Source organism: Acanthaster planci, linkage group LG01 (assembly GCF_054643075.1).
Source record: "Acanthaster planci isolate LZ-2023a linkage group LG01, COTS_SCS, whole genome shotgun sequence".
In the NCBI taxonomy this organism is placed as follows: domain Eukaryota; kingdom Metazoa; phylum Echinodermata; class Asteroidea; order Valvatida; family Acanthasteridae; genus Acanthaster; species Acanthaster planci.
Window position 1 is genome coordinate 18891856 of NC_141777.1, and position 22186 is coordinate 18914041.

Genomic DNA, 22186 nt, shown 5'->3' on the forward strand with positions numbered 1-22186 from the left:
TAGTTTGGACAAAGGTGAAATCATCTGAGGAAAAGTTGCGCAGGGTGTAGTTTTAAAACGTCGTGGTGTTACAAAACTGAAAACCGAAGTGGGTGTTTACAAAAATGGACGTCATGATAGCACGATATAAAACTCTTTTCCTAAATGACAGTTTCCTTAAGTGGGGCACATTTTTTTCTCAGACAGATTCCCAAGAGCCCGATTTGAGTGTGTATGGGGGATATAGTCTAAAATAATTTTAGTGAACACTTTGTTTTCTTTCTGTGGACACTGCAGGGCTTTGCACACTTAGGAAAGAAAGTTATAAAATGGAATAGTCTCCCGATGTGTGGTTTTAGTTTTCCTGAAAAGGTACCTCTCTGTACCCTTGAATTGCCGAATGAAATTAAATGGCCAAGACCACAGTCAGAAAAGGTTAAGGAGGAATGTGAAGATCTTACGGAAAGGAAGCCCCGTCTGGATCACGGACATAAAAATTTTAAAATGACATCCGTGGTCTCAGCTAGAGGCTGTTTCGTTCATTTTTTATTTCCTTTTTGGGACGTATACTTTACATAAAATATACAATGGCATTAAATGCAAAGAAAACACATTCACATTAGAACTGACAAAATCAACGGTAAACAATCAGTATTTAGCCAGCCCGGCAGGATTACCCCAGAGAAATATTTTTAAAGGCAGGCGTTGTCGTCATGTCAGTCACCTTGCTTTGGCAAAGTTGCGGCGTGGCATTTATCTTTGAATACAAAACGACCCAACGAGAGTCTCGATTTAGGCGTAGGCCCTAAACTCAGAAAAATGAAAAGGAAACCTTATCTCTTTGGGTATATTTTCACGTCTTTCTCATTCAATGTTGTATCTTTTAAATTTGATTTCGCCTCACACGGCTTGTTTGATAAATGGCCGTGATAGCAAATATGATGCAAGATTGCTGAATGAAAATTGGTGTTATTTTTATCCATAATTGGGATTTAATTGCATTTTTTTCAACAAAAAGTTGTACTGAATGGGAACAAAAGTGTAGTGGATTATGTAAAAGCTTGTGATTTGCAACTGGTGAGAGGCCGGGTTGCTGATGATGGCCCCTCGCCTGCGGCCTCGGTCTATTATCAGCAACTATATATGCCCCTCACCGGTCAGTGAGCACGCTCCACCACACTTCTATTTCCTCAGTAAAGCACGAACACACATACGTGTAGTCACTGACCAGTGCCTAATAGTCCTACGAAAAAATCAATTGTTATCTCATTATGCATCGAACTTTGACCAGTCTTGACAAAGCAATTACAGATAAACATCTATTTATAAAATGGATCACAAATGCCACCGGAAAGATAGTTTTCGCAGTTAGTTGAATATTCAGCCGTCGACTTTGGAAAGTTCAAAGATGACCCAGTCTCAAGAGAAATGTAGAGTTTACTCTCCTGAGGATGAAGCACGCAGAAGGACCCCAAGAAACGTAAAAAAGTTGGAAGTTTTGAGTTGAAAAATTGTGTTGAGCATTTCCAGTAACTGACAAGGTTTTAGTCCTTTCATGCCGCGATTACCCCAAAATGACCTCACCGGCAATGGCACCTATCAATTACGACCATGATAGCTGGGGCTTAATCATGGTGGCAGCAGCACTTTTCATCTCCTTTTTGACCTTTGGCCGATTCAAAGCCCTGGGTGTCCTTCTGTTGCCGATGACTGACGACTTTGTCAGTGACTTGTGGCTAATTGGCTGGATGGCAGTCTTGTACAGCACAGTTCAATGCTGTTTTGGTAAGAAAACGGTGCCATAATTGTACATTTTATATTTCCTTGTTTTATCTATCATTATTGTTACGCTCATCATACTTACTCTGTAATTTAAAAAATAATGCTTAAGCTGAGGTGGCATGCTTTCCAGGCTAGACTGCTATGCTTTGTTAATCTATTTCGAAAGTGACTTCGTCACAAAGGCAGACGCGCCACGATTTGCAGGCTCCCATTGGGCGATCGCTGAAGTTGCTCTTTAACTTCCGGTTCTATGTAAACGGTGCTAAATGCATGTAACTCTATGTGCAGTGCATATTCAGTGGGCGTGGTTTAAACTGAAGTGACGTCACACTTATGAACTGGATAATTGTAGTACAGAGAAATATGGAAAGGCTGCGCAGCACCGTGATCAGAATATTGACAAGAATATAAATAAAATCAGTGCTCTGGAATATGTGCTTGCCGAGCTTTTTCTTCAGGGTAAGCAGACTCAGTTCTGAATGAACGCAGAAAAATCCACGTTCATTTCCCCTGGATGCAGCGTTCCATGTTCGAAAATGACGCGCTGCTCCCTTCCTTACGCTGTACATCGGATGACGCTTTCCGCTGGATGCATACGCTTACGTCACCGAGAATATGTGGCGGCGCGCAAAAGTGCTGCGCAACAGTGAGATCAGGTGTTTGTCGGCGCACACGGCGCAAGTGAAGGGGCAGGTGTTACATCTGGGGCACTGACAAGGGGAATTGCTGCCTGCTTTTGACGGCGAGACAGAATCTAACCGGGAACGTACAACCACGTCCCCGACAGAACGATCGCGCCTAATAATTGTAATGACGGGTTTCCAGTCACATGGGAATTATGCCGACGCCTTGGAGAGTCTCTGGTGATACAAAGAGAGAGCTTTGATTTTATCTCTGTAGCTTTATCTCTTTCCTGTAGCCTTACAGTGACATGATGAGTACCTCAGCTGCGATGCGAAGAATGTTTATGCAGGCTCTTCTTCAAACTCATGGGCACCTTTGATTATTGCATCAACTGACGGGGAACCCTTGGTCAGCTTTTCCGTGGACTTTTCAGCTCCTGAACACTTTTCGTGGGTCTGAAAGTTCCGATATGCTTCTTCTTGAGCAATTTGCTTTGCTTGTGCTTTGGGATAGACTCGAGGTGTTCAGATGAAGGGTTATGTGATTGTGTTTCGTTGGGAGCTTTACAGTGTAAATGCAATTAGAACCATTGTCAGTTAGTATGTAGAAAATAATGAGACAAGCAAAGCCAGCCGATTTGGTACAATTTTGGTTTTCATATTCCAAAACGAATGCTAGGCCTACATGAGTACATTTATGCATGTAAATCGTGTACATGTACATTACATGCACTAAACTTACACTTAGCTACAGGTCTGGTCTTCTGTTAGGGGTGATGTTGGTTTCTGGTGAATTTGGGTTTGCCTTTTTGATGAAAAATAGCCCCCAAAGTTGTAGTAAAAACATATTGGGATAAACTGCTTGATATTTTCTGCTTAATATATGATGCCTGAGGATCAAACACAGTTCCTGAGGGTCCCCAACTTTGACGCAAACGTTAATTTTGAACCCAATCTTGGAGGCTCAATTCCCACTGCCCCACCTGGAAAATTCTAGAAGTCTGAAATAGAGCATTACAAGCAGTACATGAAACTCCCATCAGCAGTCAGTTGGTAACTTTAATGTGAGGGTCGGCAGCCTTTCACGGACACCGTAGAGTGTTCCAGAAACTTTTAGAAGGCGAATTACCGCCTGAGGCGCCGTCGCCCCTAAGAAATTTAATTTGGACTATATTATAACAAAGCATCATTTTAGTCTGTCTTTTACATACCAATATAAAGTTGACTGATCTACAAAAATTGTGAATAATTAATATTTGCACGTTTCGATGTGTTGACATTTTGAGATTATAATAGCGCATGACTTTTATAATGTAATGTGTCTTTTCCGAACGCCGGACGAACACTCGCTCCCTTTCTGGCTGACACGGAATGCCACTGGTGTGGAGCAAGGGCGCCTCGGATCGGCGCTTGGGGAATTTATTAGGCTCAAAGAATTTATTAGACTATAGTACCGATGATTTTATTATAAGGGATTTTACTTAATATAGAGGAATTTACTATTCCGTCCAGTATTTTATTATAGAGGAACTTATTACAGGGAACAGTTGGGACTTCTATCATGTTAGCGTACAACTTTTTACATATTATAGTGTGATTTGGGTGAACAAGACTTGATTATAATTTTTGTTGATATAATCAAAGTGTGGTTGACTATCATTTCTTGCGTCAGCTGTTTCCCCGGGCCTTGAGCATCAAGTACTAATAATACTGGCGGACTCGCCACAACAAGGTGAAAAACTACACCACCCTGTCCTGACCCGTGACATTGATTAGAGATTTCTATGCTTATTATATAAAAGCCTGTTCTTTTACATGTTTTCCACTTTATATACCTTCAGAGCGTTTGTGTAAATTATGAATGGAAACAGTTAATACTATCGAAGACTTTATGAAAAATTGTATTTAAAAATGAATACAATGTAGGTACATTTAACAATTGTTGACCACCCATACCTCTGTCTTGAAGAATTTATCCAAAGAAACAAGCTGAACAATATGTTAAGATGATGGCTGGCCTACTGTAAAACTGTACAGTTAACGTATGTAAACGATATCCTTTGCAAATGCACTGTCCCCCCCCCTTTCGTTGATTGCGTAAACGCTAATGTGAAACTAGTGCGGGTACCAGTGAGTACATTTATATAGTCTGATTAGTGGTCCCCATGTTACCTTATGATACACTGCGTACGAGAACGTACGGGAACGAGTCTGTTATGCGAGCGTATTCACAGATCGAATTCCCTGGTAGCCTTTGCACAAACCTATAATAGGTACCACGCAAAACTGACTGAAGAACCACAAATGTTCGTTTTCAAGTTTCCCGAAGCTCTTTTGTTTTGCACACGCGTGCGCGCACCGTCGGTATTATACAAATACAGCATGGTTTGAGGGGAGGTAGTGGGACCAGTGATTCCCACTGTTTTCCGGAAATAAACCATGCTGTATTTGTTTTACTACACTTCATAAATATTCAAACAGAAATTTCGCTTTACTTGTACATAATTTTGCATTAATTTGCATTGTTTAATGGAGCTGAATTTGCACTATTCGTAATACATGCATACTGATCGCAGACTGTTGTCAGTAATGTGTGATTTAGTTTCTGATTTTCTTTCAGTTAGTGGTATTTATTAGAATTCAAAAACGAATGAGTAGAGGGACGAAATCCCACACAAGTACATGTACATGTGCACGTATAACATGGCTGAAGGTTCCCCAAAGAACGTCAACCATCATCTAGGCCTTATATTCTTTGTATTTGCCACTCATCAGTGCTGGGCGAATCACCAGGAACCCCCTGACTCGCTGTCGCCTTCTTCAGAAATACATGTAGATGATTATTGAAGAATCAATAGAAAAGAATATCAGCAGTTGGATACCAAAACATCAGTAGAGACTGGACCTGCAGAAGGGAAGTCAAAAAGGAGGTCAATTACAATAGGCGCTTCGAGGTTTTGTGTCCGATTTAATTAGGTATTACTTTAATGAGAACTATAACTTTGTGTACATATACAATACGTTCACAATACATGTACAGTATATGGTTTTAAAAGGAGAGTTCCAGTTTTCTTATCTTTTGACTTCTGATGCGGCACTCTCTGTGTCAGATCCTCAATATTCCTCTTTGGTGACCTGCGGGAGGCGGTAACGGGTTTAGAGGTATTTGGAACATTGAAAATAGTCGATATTGCATTCCATTTTAGTCAATTTTCTAAAAATTGACTATCTTCAGCGTGCTCTGAGCACGCACGGCAGTTTGCCATACAGTACTCATACCCATACATTTGTAGAGTGGCATCTTCTTCAGATTTATCAGATGGGTGATTTTGTATCCACTGCTGACATCTGCAGAAATAAAGTATGAAAGAAGGATGGGTGGAAAATGATAAGTTTAGACAAATCTCTGTGTCCACCACAATACAAGTATATGTGAACATATTTCACTATTGGTTATTTTTGTCTTTCAAATTTGTCATTAACTTTGCTGTGATGTATTAACCCGCCAATATTCTTATTACACGTATCACAAAATGAATGCCCATTTTTAGCCTTTTCATCATGTAATGTATCATTGCCTTGTCTCATTGTTTTTCAATAAACATCTCGGGGAAGAGTATCTCGCAGGCAATGCTTAGGCTGGGTCTAGGTTGATGGAATTTGCAACAAAGGCAATAGTTTTGAGCCAAGGCAAGGTTGACTGAATTCACGCACTCATTTCTCATGTTTCTGCTTGGCGGACACCATGCACAGTAACACTTTTCTGTTAAGTGACTAGGCCTATCCCCAAGTTTCTGCTGATTCTAAATTCTAGTTAGGTCTGGACTAACCCAGAGCCTGGGCTAAGTGTGCACTTAAGAAACAATGAGCATCGGCCTATTTTGTGTTTCTAAAAGGGCATACGTAGCGTATTATTACACTTTTTCCGGTGAGTGATCCATCTAACCCCGCTGTGCGGCGCTATACAATGTTTGGTGATCGTCATGCCTCTTTTTGGCGTGTTCAAGATTTTTACCCTAATTCACGTGACTAATGGCAGCGCCCAGGAAAAATGCACATATGATACGCGTTTCCCATGTAATTTTTTATTCCTCCACGATTTGCAGGCTCCCATTGGACGACCGCTGAAGTTGAGCGTAAACTTCCGGTTTCATGGTTCAATGTAAACGGCGATCAATGCATGTGACTCTGGAGTGACGTCACAATTACGAACTGGATGGGCACGACGCAACGCACGGCACGACACGTCGTGCGTGTACAGACGTAATGGCAAGAAGGCACAGACATGAACGCATAGACCGCCAGGTCCTATTCAAAACCGCAGGTTTTTTTCGTGATCTGCGTGGCGCCCGACTAAAATCAAAACTATGGGCAAAGTCACTCCTCGGTTTAGGGAAGGTACGCACAGTTGAAGAATTCCAGCCGTAAAATTATATGAAGCCATTTTTGGATTGTAAAAAAATCCTTTATTTACTAAATCTGGCCCATAAAGATTTCAAACAATGCATTTGCAATATTTCAAAAGAAGAGATAACAGTACCGAAAAGCAAAACAGGTGGACGTATTTTGAGAGCACATGTAAACAAATACAGGCCATGTAAGTGCGTTGCACGTAATGCGCAATGAACGCGCTTCCATCCATTGCTTCGCTTATTGTTTGCCCATGCTTTTCAAAATCACGGTTAAAAGCCCAAGACTAGCGGTCTCAGAGTGTTTATATGTCTTTGTAAGGAGGCGACGGTGCGACGCGACGACACGACCGAAGGGAGCCGTCGTGCGGTCGCTTCGTATAGTTGCGTCGCTTAGAGGGAGGCAGAAATGTGTGTCATAAATAGTACACCATAGTGTATCTGACAGATTTGAATTTTCACTTTTTACGAAGCACCTGTTGCCGGCGCCCTCCCCCGTCTGTTCGGAAGCCATCCGATGATGATTTTGGGTGGACTCATGAAGACTGTGGGCATAATATTATCAACAATATCTCCTACAGTTTCTCTGCTTGCGGTGTCCACTATTGGACAGTCAGGTAAGAGACTGAAATTAATAGTGTACATTTCAAGATATTGTCATACGTTTTGCCTGACATCCAAACCCAAACGGAAAGTTATAATACAGTTAGGTAAACCAGCTTGCGGGTACAATTATTGTACTTGTGTTGAGAGGTCATGGCGTAGAGCTGCCAGTAAAGGCCTAAAGAACACAGAATGTATGTAAAGAATTAGTGAATTTTATTTATAGAAAGTTGTGTGCTGTATGTTCCAACTGTCTCTTTTGCACTGTATGTATGTCTCGCGACATGTGGACCATGCGTTATCATACTATATATTTAGTATGAGTTAATAACTTGCTAAAGACGCTGAAATTAATTCTAGGTTTGTCCAGTGGTCCTGTCTGAATTAATGTTACAAGGTCACGGTCCATAATTGTCATGAGTCTGAAAATTATGCAGACGCTTGAACATCAAAGCTATTCCCAGCATTCTGTTATTGAACAGTAGTGGCGTAATTATAAGGGGAAGGTGGCATTGTACGTATAGCTTACCATTGAACTTGGTCATAGCTTCGAGGAATACCAAGTTGTGTTCGGGTTTGTACAAGACAAAGTGCAGATTCCAAAGAGAAAGGGATCTGGTTCTCCAGATTTCCTGAGTGCAGAAAGCAGCGAATTGACTGGGTACAGTACTGGTACCGTTACATTGAACATCAGTTCGTGTTTTTGCAATTGCACAGGTTGGCTCCAAGAACACTACATATGTAATTTATACTACTTATGGTGGAAGGGGGCCATGCTAAAAAAAAATGCGATTATAAAGTCTTTTTACGGAGCACTAAAATTCCACTTATGTTAGAAACTAATAGCAAACACGATTTAAAGGGATTTTTTTAAGAAAACACTGACCAAAGCCAGAACACCTTAGAGAAAATGGTCATCAAAGTCGCATCCCTGGCATTTTCAATGGCCCGCTCACACTTCTTGCCGCCAAGGCCATTCGTCCGCATCCGTGCATAATTATGGATTTATAGTGAAACGGTCTGTTCCCTCTTTTTATGGGTTTATATACACCTGTGTACGCGATCGTGAACTTCCCTGTATAAATCTTGTGCAAACGTGTCTGTCATCGACCAGCCGGGAAGCAATTCTACAATTGAATAGTTGTTAATTCAGTGATATCAGCACCTGGATCTTCGGAGATATTGCCCATTAACAAATGAAGATTCAAAACATCCAATTCAAAGTATCCAAATAGGGTTTTACATGCAGATCTGAAGTGCGCCTTAAACGGATTTCTTTTCATTCCTATGTTTTTTGTTTTTTGTTTGTTTTTGTGTGTGTGTGGGTGTGAGTTTGTATATACATTCAAATCGTGGACCTATAACAATAGGGGACAATAGGGTCCATGGTTGCCAAAGAGTCCACGGTTGGAAAACGTGTATATGGGAGGTCTTCCGAAAAAGTTAAAATATGAACAAAAGAGGAACAATTGGGAGTCCACGTTTGAAGGCGTTTACACACTTGCGTGCACGTGGCTCCTCGGATCATTGAAGCGCATTGAAGTGTTACCCGGACTTCATAGCTGCATTTGATTTTAAACTGTTGACCGTGAGGTTTGTTTTGCTTCTTATTGGAAGATGCTGCTCAGCGTTTGCCTACAGCGCTTGGCTGGTGTATATGGTGTCGCATGGTCGATTTCAGGGCTTGAACGAACTTCAGGCATCATTTCTGTCCACTGCTTTCGGGGTTGGCAACGCCATTGGAAAGGGTGTGGTACCCCTCTTGCAACAGGGTCTAAAACTGTATTTTGGGTTTGTGCTGGTTCAACCATTGTGTCCGCATCGTTCGTGGCAGGCGCCTTCATTAGACATTTCATTGGACAGTTAGCTATTACGGGGCTAGTAGGTGTTGGTTATGCTCTGCTGTATCAAGCTGTTGACGTCATGATTCGGTTCCTTTTGACGGATGACCGATTGGTGAATATTTTGGCCTGGTAAGGAATCTTTACTGGCGTAGCTGGAGCACTTGACGGATTACTCTCAGATTAGAATGATTTAAGCTTCCCTTAGAAAGCTTAAGCTTTGATTAGGCTTCGTCCCGTTAAAAAAATTCCAAATAATTTAATGCAGTAACAACATGGTCCTACTCCCCTAGCCAAAACAGGGTTATTCTCATCATAACTTTCAGTCTTTGACAGGATGTGAGTGCATGAATGTTATTTTGTTTTGAAACTTCTCGATAAATTGCGTCTGTTTAACCCATAAACAAGTCACCGCTTCACTTCTGAAGAGTAAATATACTTTCGTGTTTTTCGTGAAAGGTTGGATTTACGAATGGACGGAGAGTTTCACCATATCCTTCTTCGTGTATAGTGGATTGGTGTTGCTGTGGATTCCTGTCTTCATCAAAGAAGCTATATACGCTAAACGAAGTACTCGTTGAGAGGCAAGATTTTACTATAAAGCTGAAGATGTTGCTTTACTTTGACGAATCGCTGTTTGCAACCCAGTTACTGTCCTATTGATAGGAGCCATGGTTGAAAGCCAGCTGCGCGCGACGTAACATTTATCCTCTCGGCAGTGGATATTTAGCCGTCGACGGCAAAAAAGTTTTTAAAATAGTTCCCACTGAATTCCAAGTAGAGTCGGTGGTCCATACTGGATAGCGCACACATCTTGAGATCAATTGATACGCTCCCAGCTAGGTTCGATCTCCAGCTGTTGTCCTTTGTTTGTCCCCAAAAATTAAGAATTTCCTCTTTTGTACTATTTAAATTTACTTCGACATTTAGGCATAATTACAAAGCATTACCTTTTCATTTTCTGATTCGTGGCTCTGGAAATCTTTTGAAAATTTATAAGGGAAAAGGCCCGAATTGTTCCCACCTAGTGAATACGAAGTTTAATACAACAGCTATGTTGGCGAAGAACCCGACTAGGTTTGTCATGTTAAGTTCAATAACAGTTTCTGCGCAATGAACCCAGCATAAGGTTAAATAAGCCATTTGCGAGTTAAATTTGAATAAAATCTGGTACACTGAGTTATCTGACTGCACATAAACATAACAATTTGAATTCCCCAGACTAAAGACACTGTTGCTTTACCTCTTCTTTTCTTCTTCTTTTCCATTGAGAACAGTGTATTGTTGCAAGACGTCTCTTATGTAACTAAGGAAAAGCTTGCCCCGAATCACGAGGCATAGCAACAGTGGCTTTAGTATGGAGAATTCCAATTGTTATGTTCACGTGAATTTAAGAACTCAGTGTACCAGATTTTATTCAAATTTAACTCGCAAAAGCTTATTGGGTGGCAACGGCTAAATATCCACTGCCTATCATTATGCAACTGGTTGCATTCATTTCCCTCAGAACAAAAATGTGTCATGTGATGTGTAAATCATGCAATCAAATGCTCTTATAAAGATTGCTTGTAAGATTTAAAGTACACGTATATCCAACTCAGAGACAAACTTGTTATCTACCACTATAGATGAACTATTATACTCTTATTTCTCTAATTTGCAAAAATGGTCTCACTTTTTTATAGTTAAAGTTTAGAAAGGCAACCTAACAGACTGCTTTCTTTTTTTGCCAGGAATACTGGAAGGAAAGCGCTTTGATCTAATTTAAAGGCGCTCTATAAAACTATTATACGCGTAATTAATCTTATATTTAGTCTATCATTCAATATTTTGAAGAATTTTATCAGGATGAACGCTACATCAAATAAGTTGTAGGCCTACGCAGTTTATATACGTATTTTAATGTAATGGCTTGCACCCCAACTGAAAATTGATTTTTCAATTGGATTTAATTGGAATGAATTGGGTCCAATTCAATTGCGTCAAATTGGTGCTCATTTGGTTTCAGTTGGTTTGTTTTCCCTCCCGTTTGTTTTCCCTCATCAATTGAATTTTTCAAATGGGACTCGATTTGTTGAATTGGTATTGAAATGGTTCTTCAGTTGGTTCTTCGGTTGGTTAAAATTGGACTTTAAATTGGCATTCGACTCTAGGCTCTGCTTGCTATTATGGCGTTCGCAGCACTCTCTTTTCTGGCTCACTACCGTAAAGTGTCATATATCAAAACAATAATCACCTAGCGACGTCACACCTCAACAGAAGTCCCAAGGACCTCCAAACCTATTCAAAATGTTTCCCGCCGCAAACGTACCTTTAACCTTCTCTTAGACTGAAACTATTCAACCTTTAACAAAACATGTGCCTATGGCCAACGACACCGTCAAACATAAACATGTACAAGTCTTCTAAGAGGTAAAATAGGCAGTTTTATAGGCTGAAAAGGTCAAAGCAGAATTTGTGGACGATGTGCCCCATGAAGCATAACGCGAGGGAGAAACATCCGCGCATTGATTCGTCTGCTTCAGTGCGTGTGCCGTCATGCTTCAACGAAAATTAGAATTTGAGTTAATTTAGGATAGTTTGATGAATAAAAATTATTAAAAGCAAATAAACTCACAGCTTATTTGATTTGGCACCAGCTATCGTTTTGTAAAACACTTGGCACACTCAGTCTACTGTAAATATACCACGAATCAGTAATACACGCAGCCTTGATGCACTGCACTCGTTGAGTCAACGCCAATTTTGACCAGAACTTGGTCGCAAAAACACTTATAAAGAGGCTTTTCAAAATAAAACGGTATGTATCAAAAATGTATGTTTAGCTCCCTACACTTGTATGAGTGGCAAGGGTTTCAAGTATACATAAATGACGGCCAAAAATTAAAGTATATGTACGCGCAATGAGCCTTAAAATTATGCTCGGTAAAAAGCTGAAACTTGCCTATACGTATTACCATTCTGTGTGGTTACACTTAATTTTCTACATTAATTTTACGACAAAACATTTTGATTTCTGAAGCGTAATTGCGTTTAAATAAATTATCTTATATGCAGTCATCCTCTCAGTGCCAACCACCAAAGAGTACTGAAGTGTGACGTTATTTTCAACCAGGAGGTGTAGTGCAAACGAGCAGAATACGCGCTGTTGGTAAGGTTCACAAGCTGGTTCTCCAGCTATTAATGCCTTAATTGCACACATAATTGTGCCACTATCGTATTCACTTCGGTACTCTTTAGCCGGCGTTCAGAAGATACGAGCGGTTGCGACAAATAGCTACCCTGCCATATACTCCAGCTTCCAGTCATACAACCATACAGCCATATTATCGGCAGCACAGGTTGCACGGGATATTACTCTGTCAGCTGCCTCAACTCGTCACACACGTACGTCAGCGCACCCAATACTTCCACATACGAAGTGTGGACATTCGATCCTTTGTTCTCCAGTGGTTATAAGGTAACTTGGGAAAAATGCTCCTTTTTCTCCCACTGTACTTAGGATAACTCCTTCGAGCTGGATTTTTGATGATGATTTCCTGGACTGCTCTTCTTCATTTTGCCACTGATAACCTTGACCCCAAAATGCCTCTGCATGAAGCTGTTTTTCAGAGGGGAAAACGAAGTGTGGTCGTGTGCGAGTCCACATAGTGCCATCGCACCCTACGTTATGTGGAATTTTTTATGCAAAAGTCCACACTTTGTATGCACAGTCCCTCTTCCCAGGCTGTACATTCAACAGAAGATTGAGTTCTCATAATTCTTAAATTTAAGTGAGTGAATTTTAGGTTTCACAGCTAACACCCAAAACTTTGGCCTGTAATACACAACACAATGGACCCACGGACTCCACTCAAGTTGCACGTATACACTTCATTCAGTGATGTATAGGGGTCAGTCTGGCTCCTGGCCTGAAATTTGCGGACGGCTCTTAACATTTTGCGTCAGGTGTCGTCCATGGTTAAATATAGATCGTGACGTAACATTTCAGGGGTGACCAGGAAGGCACAGGCCCAGTCTGGGTCACGGACGTCAAATAAAACAATGAGATCCGAGATCTCAGCCGGGAGCCATTTTGTTTCATTTTTATTATATTTAATTTTTATTATATTATATTTTTAGAATGTCACATGATACACAACGGCACGAAATACACAAGAAAAACAGACATTGGAACTAACAAAACCAGTTTCTTTTTCTTGCTTAAGGCATACACAGCCTCAGGCTATTGTGGTTAGCCTGGCCAAGGCAGCATCGCTCACTTTGTGAATGAATCTCATGCCGCTAAGGGAAGGCCTCAGTGGACAGTCATTCACGATGTGTTGAATAGTCTGGTGGCGTAGTCAAAGTAGGGAGACGGGATTTCTGTCATCCCCCACCTATGCAGATGGTGGGCTTTTCTTACAAAGGCTGTGCGCATTCTGTTCAGGATTAGCTGTTGCTTGCCTGGAAGGTCAAAATTGGGTAGTTTCTCGGTGGGGTCTGTTAAGACCTCTCCAGTAGACCTACTTGGTTTTGCAAAAAAATGAGTTTGCTTTCCTACGGATGACGCACTCAATAAGACCACAAAGGAACGTCAAAGTTGGAAGTCTCGTGCTGAAAATTTGTGTTGTGTATTTTCAGAATCTGACAAGGTTTTCGTCGTCCCTTCATGCTGTGATTTACCATAAATGACTTCACCGGCATGGCACACATCAATTACGACCACGACAGCTGGGGCTGGATCATGGTGGCCGCAACATTTGTCAACTGCTTTTTGATCTTTGGTCAGCTCAAAGCTCTTGGTGTCCTTCTTATTCCGATGACTGACGACTTTGTCAGTGACCTGTGGCTGATTGGCTGGGTTGTAGTCTTGTACAGCACAGGTTTTTATTGTTTTGGTAAGAGAAACTGAAGTGCTATAGACAGAACATTTTAGATTTTCTTGTTTGTGCATCTTAATATAGTAAAAAAAAATTATAAGGGATCATTGCTATGCACGTCTGTTTTCCATGAATTGTGTTGTCGATTTGATGCAGGACAATCAGTCAGTGAGCTTTCAGTTTTAGGCCAGTTACATTCGGCAGTAGGATTACATCACGCTTATGTTCTTGCATTGCAAGTATATATGATTTCATAATGTGTATCAGTTAAATACACAAAACTCTCAGCTAGTTTTGAGTGTGTCCACAAACGTATGTCAACAGCACTCTTTTTTCAGAGTGGGATTTCATACATTTTGAAGAAAAACGTGAAGATTGAAAAAAATGTCACTGATATTTATGCATTAAATGTGCCGGTTGTCGCTAAAATAGCCAGGACCTGCTGAAGAGTGCTGAAGAATTTGCCATTGCGAAATACAAACTGTTCTAATTCAATTACAGAGTATTTCTTTCTCTGGTAAATTCTCAGTCAGAACCATTCATATTAGCCACAGAAATGACATAGCTGGAAATAACACATTGAGATTTAAGCCCCCTGTGCATCCTAACATTAATAGTTATTACGTGATCCAAAGTTTGAAGGAGTATTGGTAGTTAACTTTGTGTTTCTGATAGATTTTCATTTTCTTTTTGTACGAAGGACCTGTTGCAGGTGCCTTCTCCCGTATGTTTGGAAGCCGTCCCATGATGATTTTGGGTGGGCTCATGAACACCGTTGGCATAATTTTGGCGTCCATATCTCCTACAGTTTCTCTGCTCGCGGTGTTCATTATTGGACTGTCAGGTAAGGGACTTCTATCATTGTGCACACTGTAATTCAACATGTTGCCATGCATTTTGCTTGAGAGTGGACCCCATGTAACCATTTTTCACTCATCGAGAATTAACCAGCAAGGTGTTATAACGCAGTTGGCAACTCAACGGAAACATGCTTTCTCTGATTTTATCTGTTGAAATAAATATGGAAGCATCCAAATCGAACACAGTGTCATTGATCATCAGAGCTCAACTCAAACAAGCTAAAAAGGGCTCTTTTTCTGTTCATACCATGATGCGAATTCTGAATGTAGATTGCGTCATTCTGGGAAAACAGAGTAAAAGAGGTGAACCCTCGCCATATGTTCGTAGTGGATAAACCCTTGTATATGCCAAGTGTTGCATGTAGCCATTGTTTGTATCCGTTGTTTGGCATGCGCAAGGGTTTATCCACTACGAACATATTCTGTTTTCCCAGAATGACGCAATCTACATTCAGAATTTACATCATGGTATGAAGAGAAAAAGAGCCCTTTTTAGCTTGTTTGAGTTGTGCTCTGAAGACAAATGTCACTGCGTTTGATTTGGATGCTTCCATATTTATTTGAATAGACAAAATCAGAGAAAACACGTTTTCCTATGAGTTGCTCTTTAAATAAACCACGGACCATTTGAGTAAACCACTTCGAGGGTTTAATTGTGTCTGTGTTGGGAGGACACGGCGTGGAGCACTCGATAGGCACACAGAATTAATGTACATAATTAGTGAATTCTGTTTAACAAAAAGCATGTTGAAATCGTGTGATGTTTATGGCGACTTCCAGAAACCCTGCCTCTTTTGTATTTTAACAGCAGTGGTGTAACTAAGGGGAGACACATCACCCCTTGAGGCATCATGCCTAACCTTATCGGTTGATGTCCGCCTTGGTCATTATTTTACGTTACACTCTATGAGAACAAGGTAATACAGATCCTAACCTGCCCCTCTCCAGAAGATGAGGGCCCCAAGTACCCTCCTCCAAAATGTACTTTAGTTGTGCAACTGCGACAAAGAGAAATTGTTCACAAATATGTGGGGTTTTTTGTTTTTTTGTTTGTTGGGTTGTTTGTTTGTTTGTTTTTGTGTGTTTGGTTTGGTTTGTTTTGTGAAGGGAAAAAACTAAGCCTAACAAACTGAGACAAGTCGTTCATTTGATGTGATACACCACCATAGTAGTGTACCATCCTTTCATCATATGTGAGGGTACCAGTGAGTGGTTCCTCCTATGGGTCTTATAAGTTTTTAATCTTGTGGGAGGGTTATTCGTTTGGTTGGGCGGTCAGGGGAAAAGGTGGCAGTAAATTATTTATCCTGGAAATTCCAAAGTTTTTCATTTGTGGCGATTCGAGGTAATGTAGGAGGCACAAGGAATCTTTTCAAAGGCAAAAAAGGGTGGGTCGAAAGTGAGAGCCATAGCACTGCGAATCCCAAATAAAAAAAACACAAGAAACGTTATTGTGGTGCATCTATTCAGTAACAGCACGAAGTATCCGAAAGGATTTCAAAAGTGCACTCTATCCCGTCCTTTCCTAGGTTTTGTAGACCTGTGTACACAAACGCAAACTCCCCTGTATAAATCTGGTGCAAACGTGTCCATCTTTGACCAGCTAGGGAGCAATTTGACAACAGAGCAGTTGTTAATTCTGTAATATCAGCAGCTAGATCTCTGGGGATGTAGCCGGTGCATATGATGATCCAACTTCCACTGATGTTGGAAAGTATGAAAACAGGGTTTTAAATAGGATCTTTAACTCACCTTAAAACGGATTTTTCTTCCATTTATAACGTTTTTGGCAGGTATCGGGTGTGCGTTCCCTTACTGTATCAGTTTTGCTGTCATGGCCTCTTACTTCAAAGACAAATATCCCTTGGCCCTTGGTATATCGACGATGGGTATTCCCTTGGGTGTGATGGCTTACGGGCCAATGACACAGGTTCTTCTTGACACCTACGGCTGGAGAGGAGCAATGCTCATATTGGGAGGTATCTCGTTCCATGCGGTCGCATGCGGTGTGTTGGTACGAAGGGATCCATCGTCCATTGCTGCAGACACCGATCGGTATCAAGAGGTTTCAATCGGCGATGAGGAGAGAAACAACCAGGAAGAAGGGGAAGCTCATGTCAGCGACACCTCTGACTGTGCACGTGGCTTCCCCGGTCATTGCGAAATGGCGCCATCGAACTGCTGCCTGGACTTCATAGCTGCATTTGATTTCAAACTGTTGGCAGATGTCAAGTTTGTTTTGCTTATTATTGGAAGGTGCACAGCGACGTTTGCCTACAACGCTTGGTTGGTGTATATGGTGTCGCATGGTCAATTTCAGGGCTTGAACGAACTCCAGGCATCATTTCTACCTACTGCTTTCGGGGTTGGCAACGTAATCGGAAAGTGTGTGGTACCCCTTTTTCAAAAGGTGGTACCGCCCTTGACATTTTGGGCGTGTTTTGGGGCATTCATCGTGTGTGCATCGTTCGTGGCAGACGCCCTCATAAGACATTTTATTGGGCAGCTGGTAATTACGAGCCTAATAGGCGTTGGTTACGCTGCGATGTACCAAGCTATTGACGTCAAGGTGCGGTTCCTTGCAACAGATAACCGGTTGGTGAGCATACTGGCCTGGCAGGGAGTCTTTGTAGGCGTAGCTGGAGCGCTTGGAGGATTACTCTCTGGTAAGAATGTTCTCAGATTTCCTGCAAAAAGTCGGCGTAAAGATTTGATTAAGTGGTCTCATTTGAATCTAAACACAAAAGAACTGAATGTGTTAATTGCATGGTTCCACATCGCTACACCCGTAACAAGTTCATTTCTTTAACATATACTTATAGAGGGCGTCAATTCAGCTCAATTCAAATCGTTTTATTAGTTCAGTACGTGTCCTTTTATCATTTCATGGGCCCTTCTTATCGTGCTACCTCTATTACCCACCTTCTGACTATTTCACGTACATCTGGTAATTGAGTGAATGGACTGGGCCTACAAGTATATCAAGAAGTTTCCAACGCGCGCGTAGTAGGTCTTTGGAGCTATATCAGTCTATAATGTACACTCAAATAAAGGCAAGAGTTCATGGTGGTGTACGTTTCAACTGTCCCTTCCCACAACTTTAATTCTATATAACTTCAACCATAGGCCTACTTACGGTATGATAAACACTGTGCTAACTGTTTACAAAAGGTCCTTGTACGATGGGTTACAAAGCTCTTAGTCTTGCAGAAGCTTCCAAATTCTTTCCTTCATTTCCTTTCAAGCGATTAACCTAGGAGAAAGATGCAGAGGCTGAAAAACTTTTTCCCTCCACGGTCCATTCCACTCAACTCATGAAAAAAAGAATGATGCCATGCGTTGGCATCCCGTCATTACAGCCTAAACGCCTGTTAACAACATACGGCGCTATCGTGCTTTCACGGGATTGATTTTGGCACTAACAAGTTCTGAAAATTGTCAGTGCACCAACTTCGTTGTGTTTTCAAAGGCTGCTGAACCATTGTCTGCTTGACTCATAAATGTGTCATTGATTAGCTTCTGATGAAACTATACTTACTTATGTTTGTTTAATTAAAGGTTGGATTTACGAATGGACGGGGAGTTTCATCACATCCTTCTTCGTGTATAGTGGGCTGACGTTGCTGTCGATTCCTGTGTTCATCATTGAGGCTATATACGCCAAGCAAAGTGCTCGTTGAAAAGCAAAGCTCTTCCACAAAGTTAAAGCCGTTGCTGTACATATACTATTTGTATTCTGCCATCAATTCCTATTGATAGGAAAGATGATATAGTTGCGACGTAATGTTCGTAAAATTATACTTCATATTTTACTCGTTACCCTTACAATCAGAACAAGGGTGCAGTTTCTGCTGCATTCAGAAAATTTTGCCTCAGGCAATTTATCCATTCTATTGGTCGAGATCATGATCTCTATGGTTCAGATCCATAAAGCACTGGCTGACTGTGCACCACCTGTAACATTTGAAATGAGTTGATTCGGTTTAGACTTTTGTATTCGCTGGTTCCAGCCATTTTGAAGAATCGGTACAGGATTAAGCTCTGACTAAAACCAGCGAATTCGAAGTCTAAGCTGAATCCACTCATTTCGAAAACGCTCGTAACGCGCCACACGATCAGCTCGAGAGAGAAAGCCAATGTCGAATTCAAGTTCTGTATGAATGTTAACAAAACTGAAAGTATTAGGGAGCCAGTATACATTATGTGAATATTGACATACTATCAAGAAAAATTATGTAACCCTTGACATAGAGAGAGTTATTTGAACAGAGCTAGAGAACTCGGCAATTCAAGTTCTGGCTGGTGGTTAAGAATGTCACCAAACGTCTTTATCACTGTCGTCTTGAATGAAATATTTAAACCTGTAAACCTGAAGACAAAATAAATAAAAACTAATTGTTTTTTACTGAGCTGAATAAATAGAATGATCGAGGAAGCAGTTGATCAATTTGTTCCCTGGCCCTGGGCTCCAGTTAGCACTGGAACGACGCTCACGGGCCCTTTTCAAAAATGGCCCTTTTGTGTTAACAGACGACTGCGGTTGGACCGTGAAAATAAATTTTAATAAATAATGAATGAATTTTAAAAAGAATGGGGAAATATATTTCTACGTCGGTGAAAAAGCCCTTTAATGAGTGGAACTGTACAGCGACAATTAGTAAGGTTATATCCTGCAAGATATGGGACGGAGGGGGTACCTCCCCCACATGACCAATTTCTATACGCGCTCTAGCCTATTGTTACCTAGATGTCTGTGGTTGTAAAGGTATGCAGAGTATGCAGGATGTAGTTTTGAGCTTTACATTTGAGATTTTCTTGTACTTTTATTTCATGTTGTAATAATTGTAGTGTAGCAGTACTCTTCAATGTGCAAGTACAATTTTGTTGTTACTGTTGTTTGTAAACAGTTTCTAATGGGCTCCAGGTTTCCTAGGGCCTGCATGTACTTCTTCTTGCCTAACCTTCAAGCCCTCGTTACTCTGTGGGTTTGTTCATAACCAAACAATCCTGTTTGCACCCCCCCCAAAAAAAGAGGAAGCACAAACGTTTTTTCTTCTCTTCTTCTTTTGGGTTAATTCTCCATTGTAAAGCTTTGCTGAGTGTTTGGACTATTTGCACGAGATTTATTTCTGTTGGTGTTGATAGACTGCTAGGCCTGGTATTATGCCCTTGCCCAAACACTTGCAGGTGCCCTCCAGAATTTAAGGCATTAGTGTTGCCCCATCTATAAAGTTAAAGACCTCGGATGAAAATTACTGGAAGAACGCAAAATTATATTATGGCTGACCCTGCACTACATCTGATCTTCAAAAATTCGCGATCGATGTTGATCAATACTGAGTCGATTGTCATGGGGCTAAAATCTCAACAAGGAAATCATCTTCTAATTTCCATGATTAACCCTTTATCTCCAAAAGGACTGTCTCAGATTTTCTTTCCTGCCAAGAATAGCAGCTCAGTGGAACCCATACTTCCTATATATATTTGGGAAGCCATTTCTGTGGAGTCCTTTATAGCAAAACTTCAAGGGATAAATCTCTCTTCAGTACCAATAGTACCAATGAAATCATATAAAAAGGTCCACGAGCCACCATCACGCGCCTGCAACTGTATACCACTTTGTGGAATTTGCTTGCAGTATCCGACAGATACACAAACACACAGCAGCAGGTTTGCCGTAAACGCAGATTAGAGGGAACGACAAGAGATATACAGACAATGTAATCGGTGGACACGACTGTGGGGCAAAGCATCTAGCCTTGTGCATTATTTTCAACCTTTTTGAGTCCACAGGAGTAAGGGCTGAGATCAATAGGTACAATATCTCACAACGTGAGCCTCTGGTCTAAAGCCTGCAACGACAATGTGGGAAGTTAAGACATTGGCGCTAACGTGGACGTCTATCTAAGCCATCTCTCATCACCACCTGGAGTATGCGCGGAGGAGTTCAGAGACTGGTGATAGGAGTACCAGACAAGACCCGTATCTTGATTTGTATTAAAACCGTCATTCCACCTCATCAATGCATAATATGTAGGCCATTCTGTTTCAAATGTTGCACTAAATTGCACTAAACTCAAGCAAGTTTGACAAGATTGTTTAAAAGCGTTCTCAAGATCAAAGGTCCCCATTACACACCGAAACAGTGAAAAGTGAAACAAGTGTCGTTTGTCCAGTCTAAATCATAACTTGAAAGGTGATATCCTTGGAACGAACTGTACGCCGTGGACAATCAATCGTATTTTACATTACTTCAGTGTGGACCATGGACTCTGTTTTGGATATTGTGTCTTGAATTTCTTTTCAAATTCACATGTTTTTCATTGGGACTTTTGGGTTGTCATGATGTGTAAGCGTTGATTAGGACCCATATTTCACGAAGCGTCACTACATCTTGGAGTTTTATTTGTGTAATTCTTGAATCGTAAGTTCACTTGGAAACCCTGTGGCAGATTGTAGATGAGTGTGAAATGTTGGGATTTGGGGGGGGGGGGGAATATAAAATATAAACACTGATGTTGGGTAACGAATTGATTTTAAAGAAATTGGCGATTCCTATTCCCTTTTCTTGCCCCCCCCCCATTTTTCTCGCTGTATCTTTTCTGTTTATTTTAAAAGTTTTCATTTTCTTTCCGGGGGAGGGGGACTGCCCCCTTTCCACTCCCCAAAAACGCCTATGCCGATTTGTCATTCACATGGAACCAAACGGCCAGTCCAGTGAATAGATTTCATGGGTTTATTTTAAGATTTAACTCCTCTACACTTTTGCAATGCAAGCTGAGCTTTACTGCCAGTAGAGCCTAATCTCTCTGCTCTAATTTGGACAAGAAAACAGCTTTCATTTTTTTAATCGTTATTGAAACCAACCATAGTTGCAAATCGAAACCAATTTGCTCAAGCTGTCCCTAGATTTGTTTATTTGGCTTGTCCAATTAGTGTCATTTATCTCGTTTTGAAGGAGACACTTCAGAACAAGCAATGGAGGTGAAGCCAGTCACATCTTGTTTGAGAATCTCTTTCACTTTCACTTTTGGAGGTGATATATCGCGCAAAACTCGTAGCAAACACGATAAACTCATGCTTTTTCTGATATAAAGAAAGCCATTTACCGTCTGTCGTCCCCTGGTAGATGTATATCTGTAGATAATAACCCAGATTAGACGAATATGGCAAGCGAACGTAGAAGCCCGACTAGTGTTAATGTGTTGACCTTTTTAACCTAACGAG

General features: G+C 41.0%; 1 protein-coding gene, 1 long non-coding RNA gene and 1 pseudogene across 6 annotated transcripts; 2 read left to right on the plus strand and 1 right to left on the minus strand.

Annotated features, from left to right (window-relative positions):
* Positions 1-1627: 1627 nt before the first annotated feature.
* Positions 1628-21428, plus strand: LOC110978184 (monocarboxylate transporter 13-like). Of its 4 annotated transcripts, none has more exons than XM_087145284.1 (6): positions 1628-1764; positions 7267-7410; positions 13861-14117; positions 14800-14943; positions 16753-17625; positions 18518-21428. In XM_087145284.1, exons 3-6 carry the CDS (start codon positions 13922-13924, stop codon positions 18637-18639), a joined length of 1335 nt encoding a protein of 444 aa, XP_087001410.1. In that variant the 5' UTR covers positions 1628-1764; positions 7267-7410; positions 13861-13921; the 3' UTR covers positions 18640-21428. The 4 variants fall into 4 exon arrangements, with proteins under 4 accessions (XP_087001410.1, XP_087001417.1, XP_087001413.1 ...); XM_087145287.1 differs by lacking the exon at positions 1628-1764 and adding an exon at positions 6499-6782; XM_087145291.1 differs by lacking the exon at positions 7267-7410 and having other exon boundaries at positions 1658-1764.
* LOC147800511 (uncharacterized) lies at positions 3821-18445 on the minus strand. Of its 2 annotated transcripts, XR_015427580.1 has the most exons (4): positions 18096-18445; positions 16712-17646; positions 5664-5732; positions 3821-5519 (listed from the first exon to the last, which is right to left on the minus strand). It is a non-coding gene; the product is annotated as an uncharacterized LOC147800511 (long non-coding RNA). The 2 variants fall into 2 exon arrangements; XR_015427578.1 differs by having other exon boundaries at positions 3821-5732; positions 18096-18443.
* Positions 8307-10315, plus strand: LOC147800512 (uncharacterized; annotated as a pseudogene).
* Positions 21429-22186: the final 758 nt, after the last annotated feature.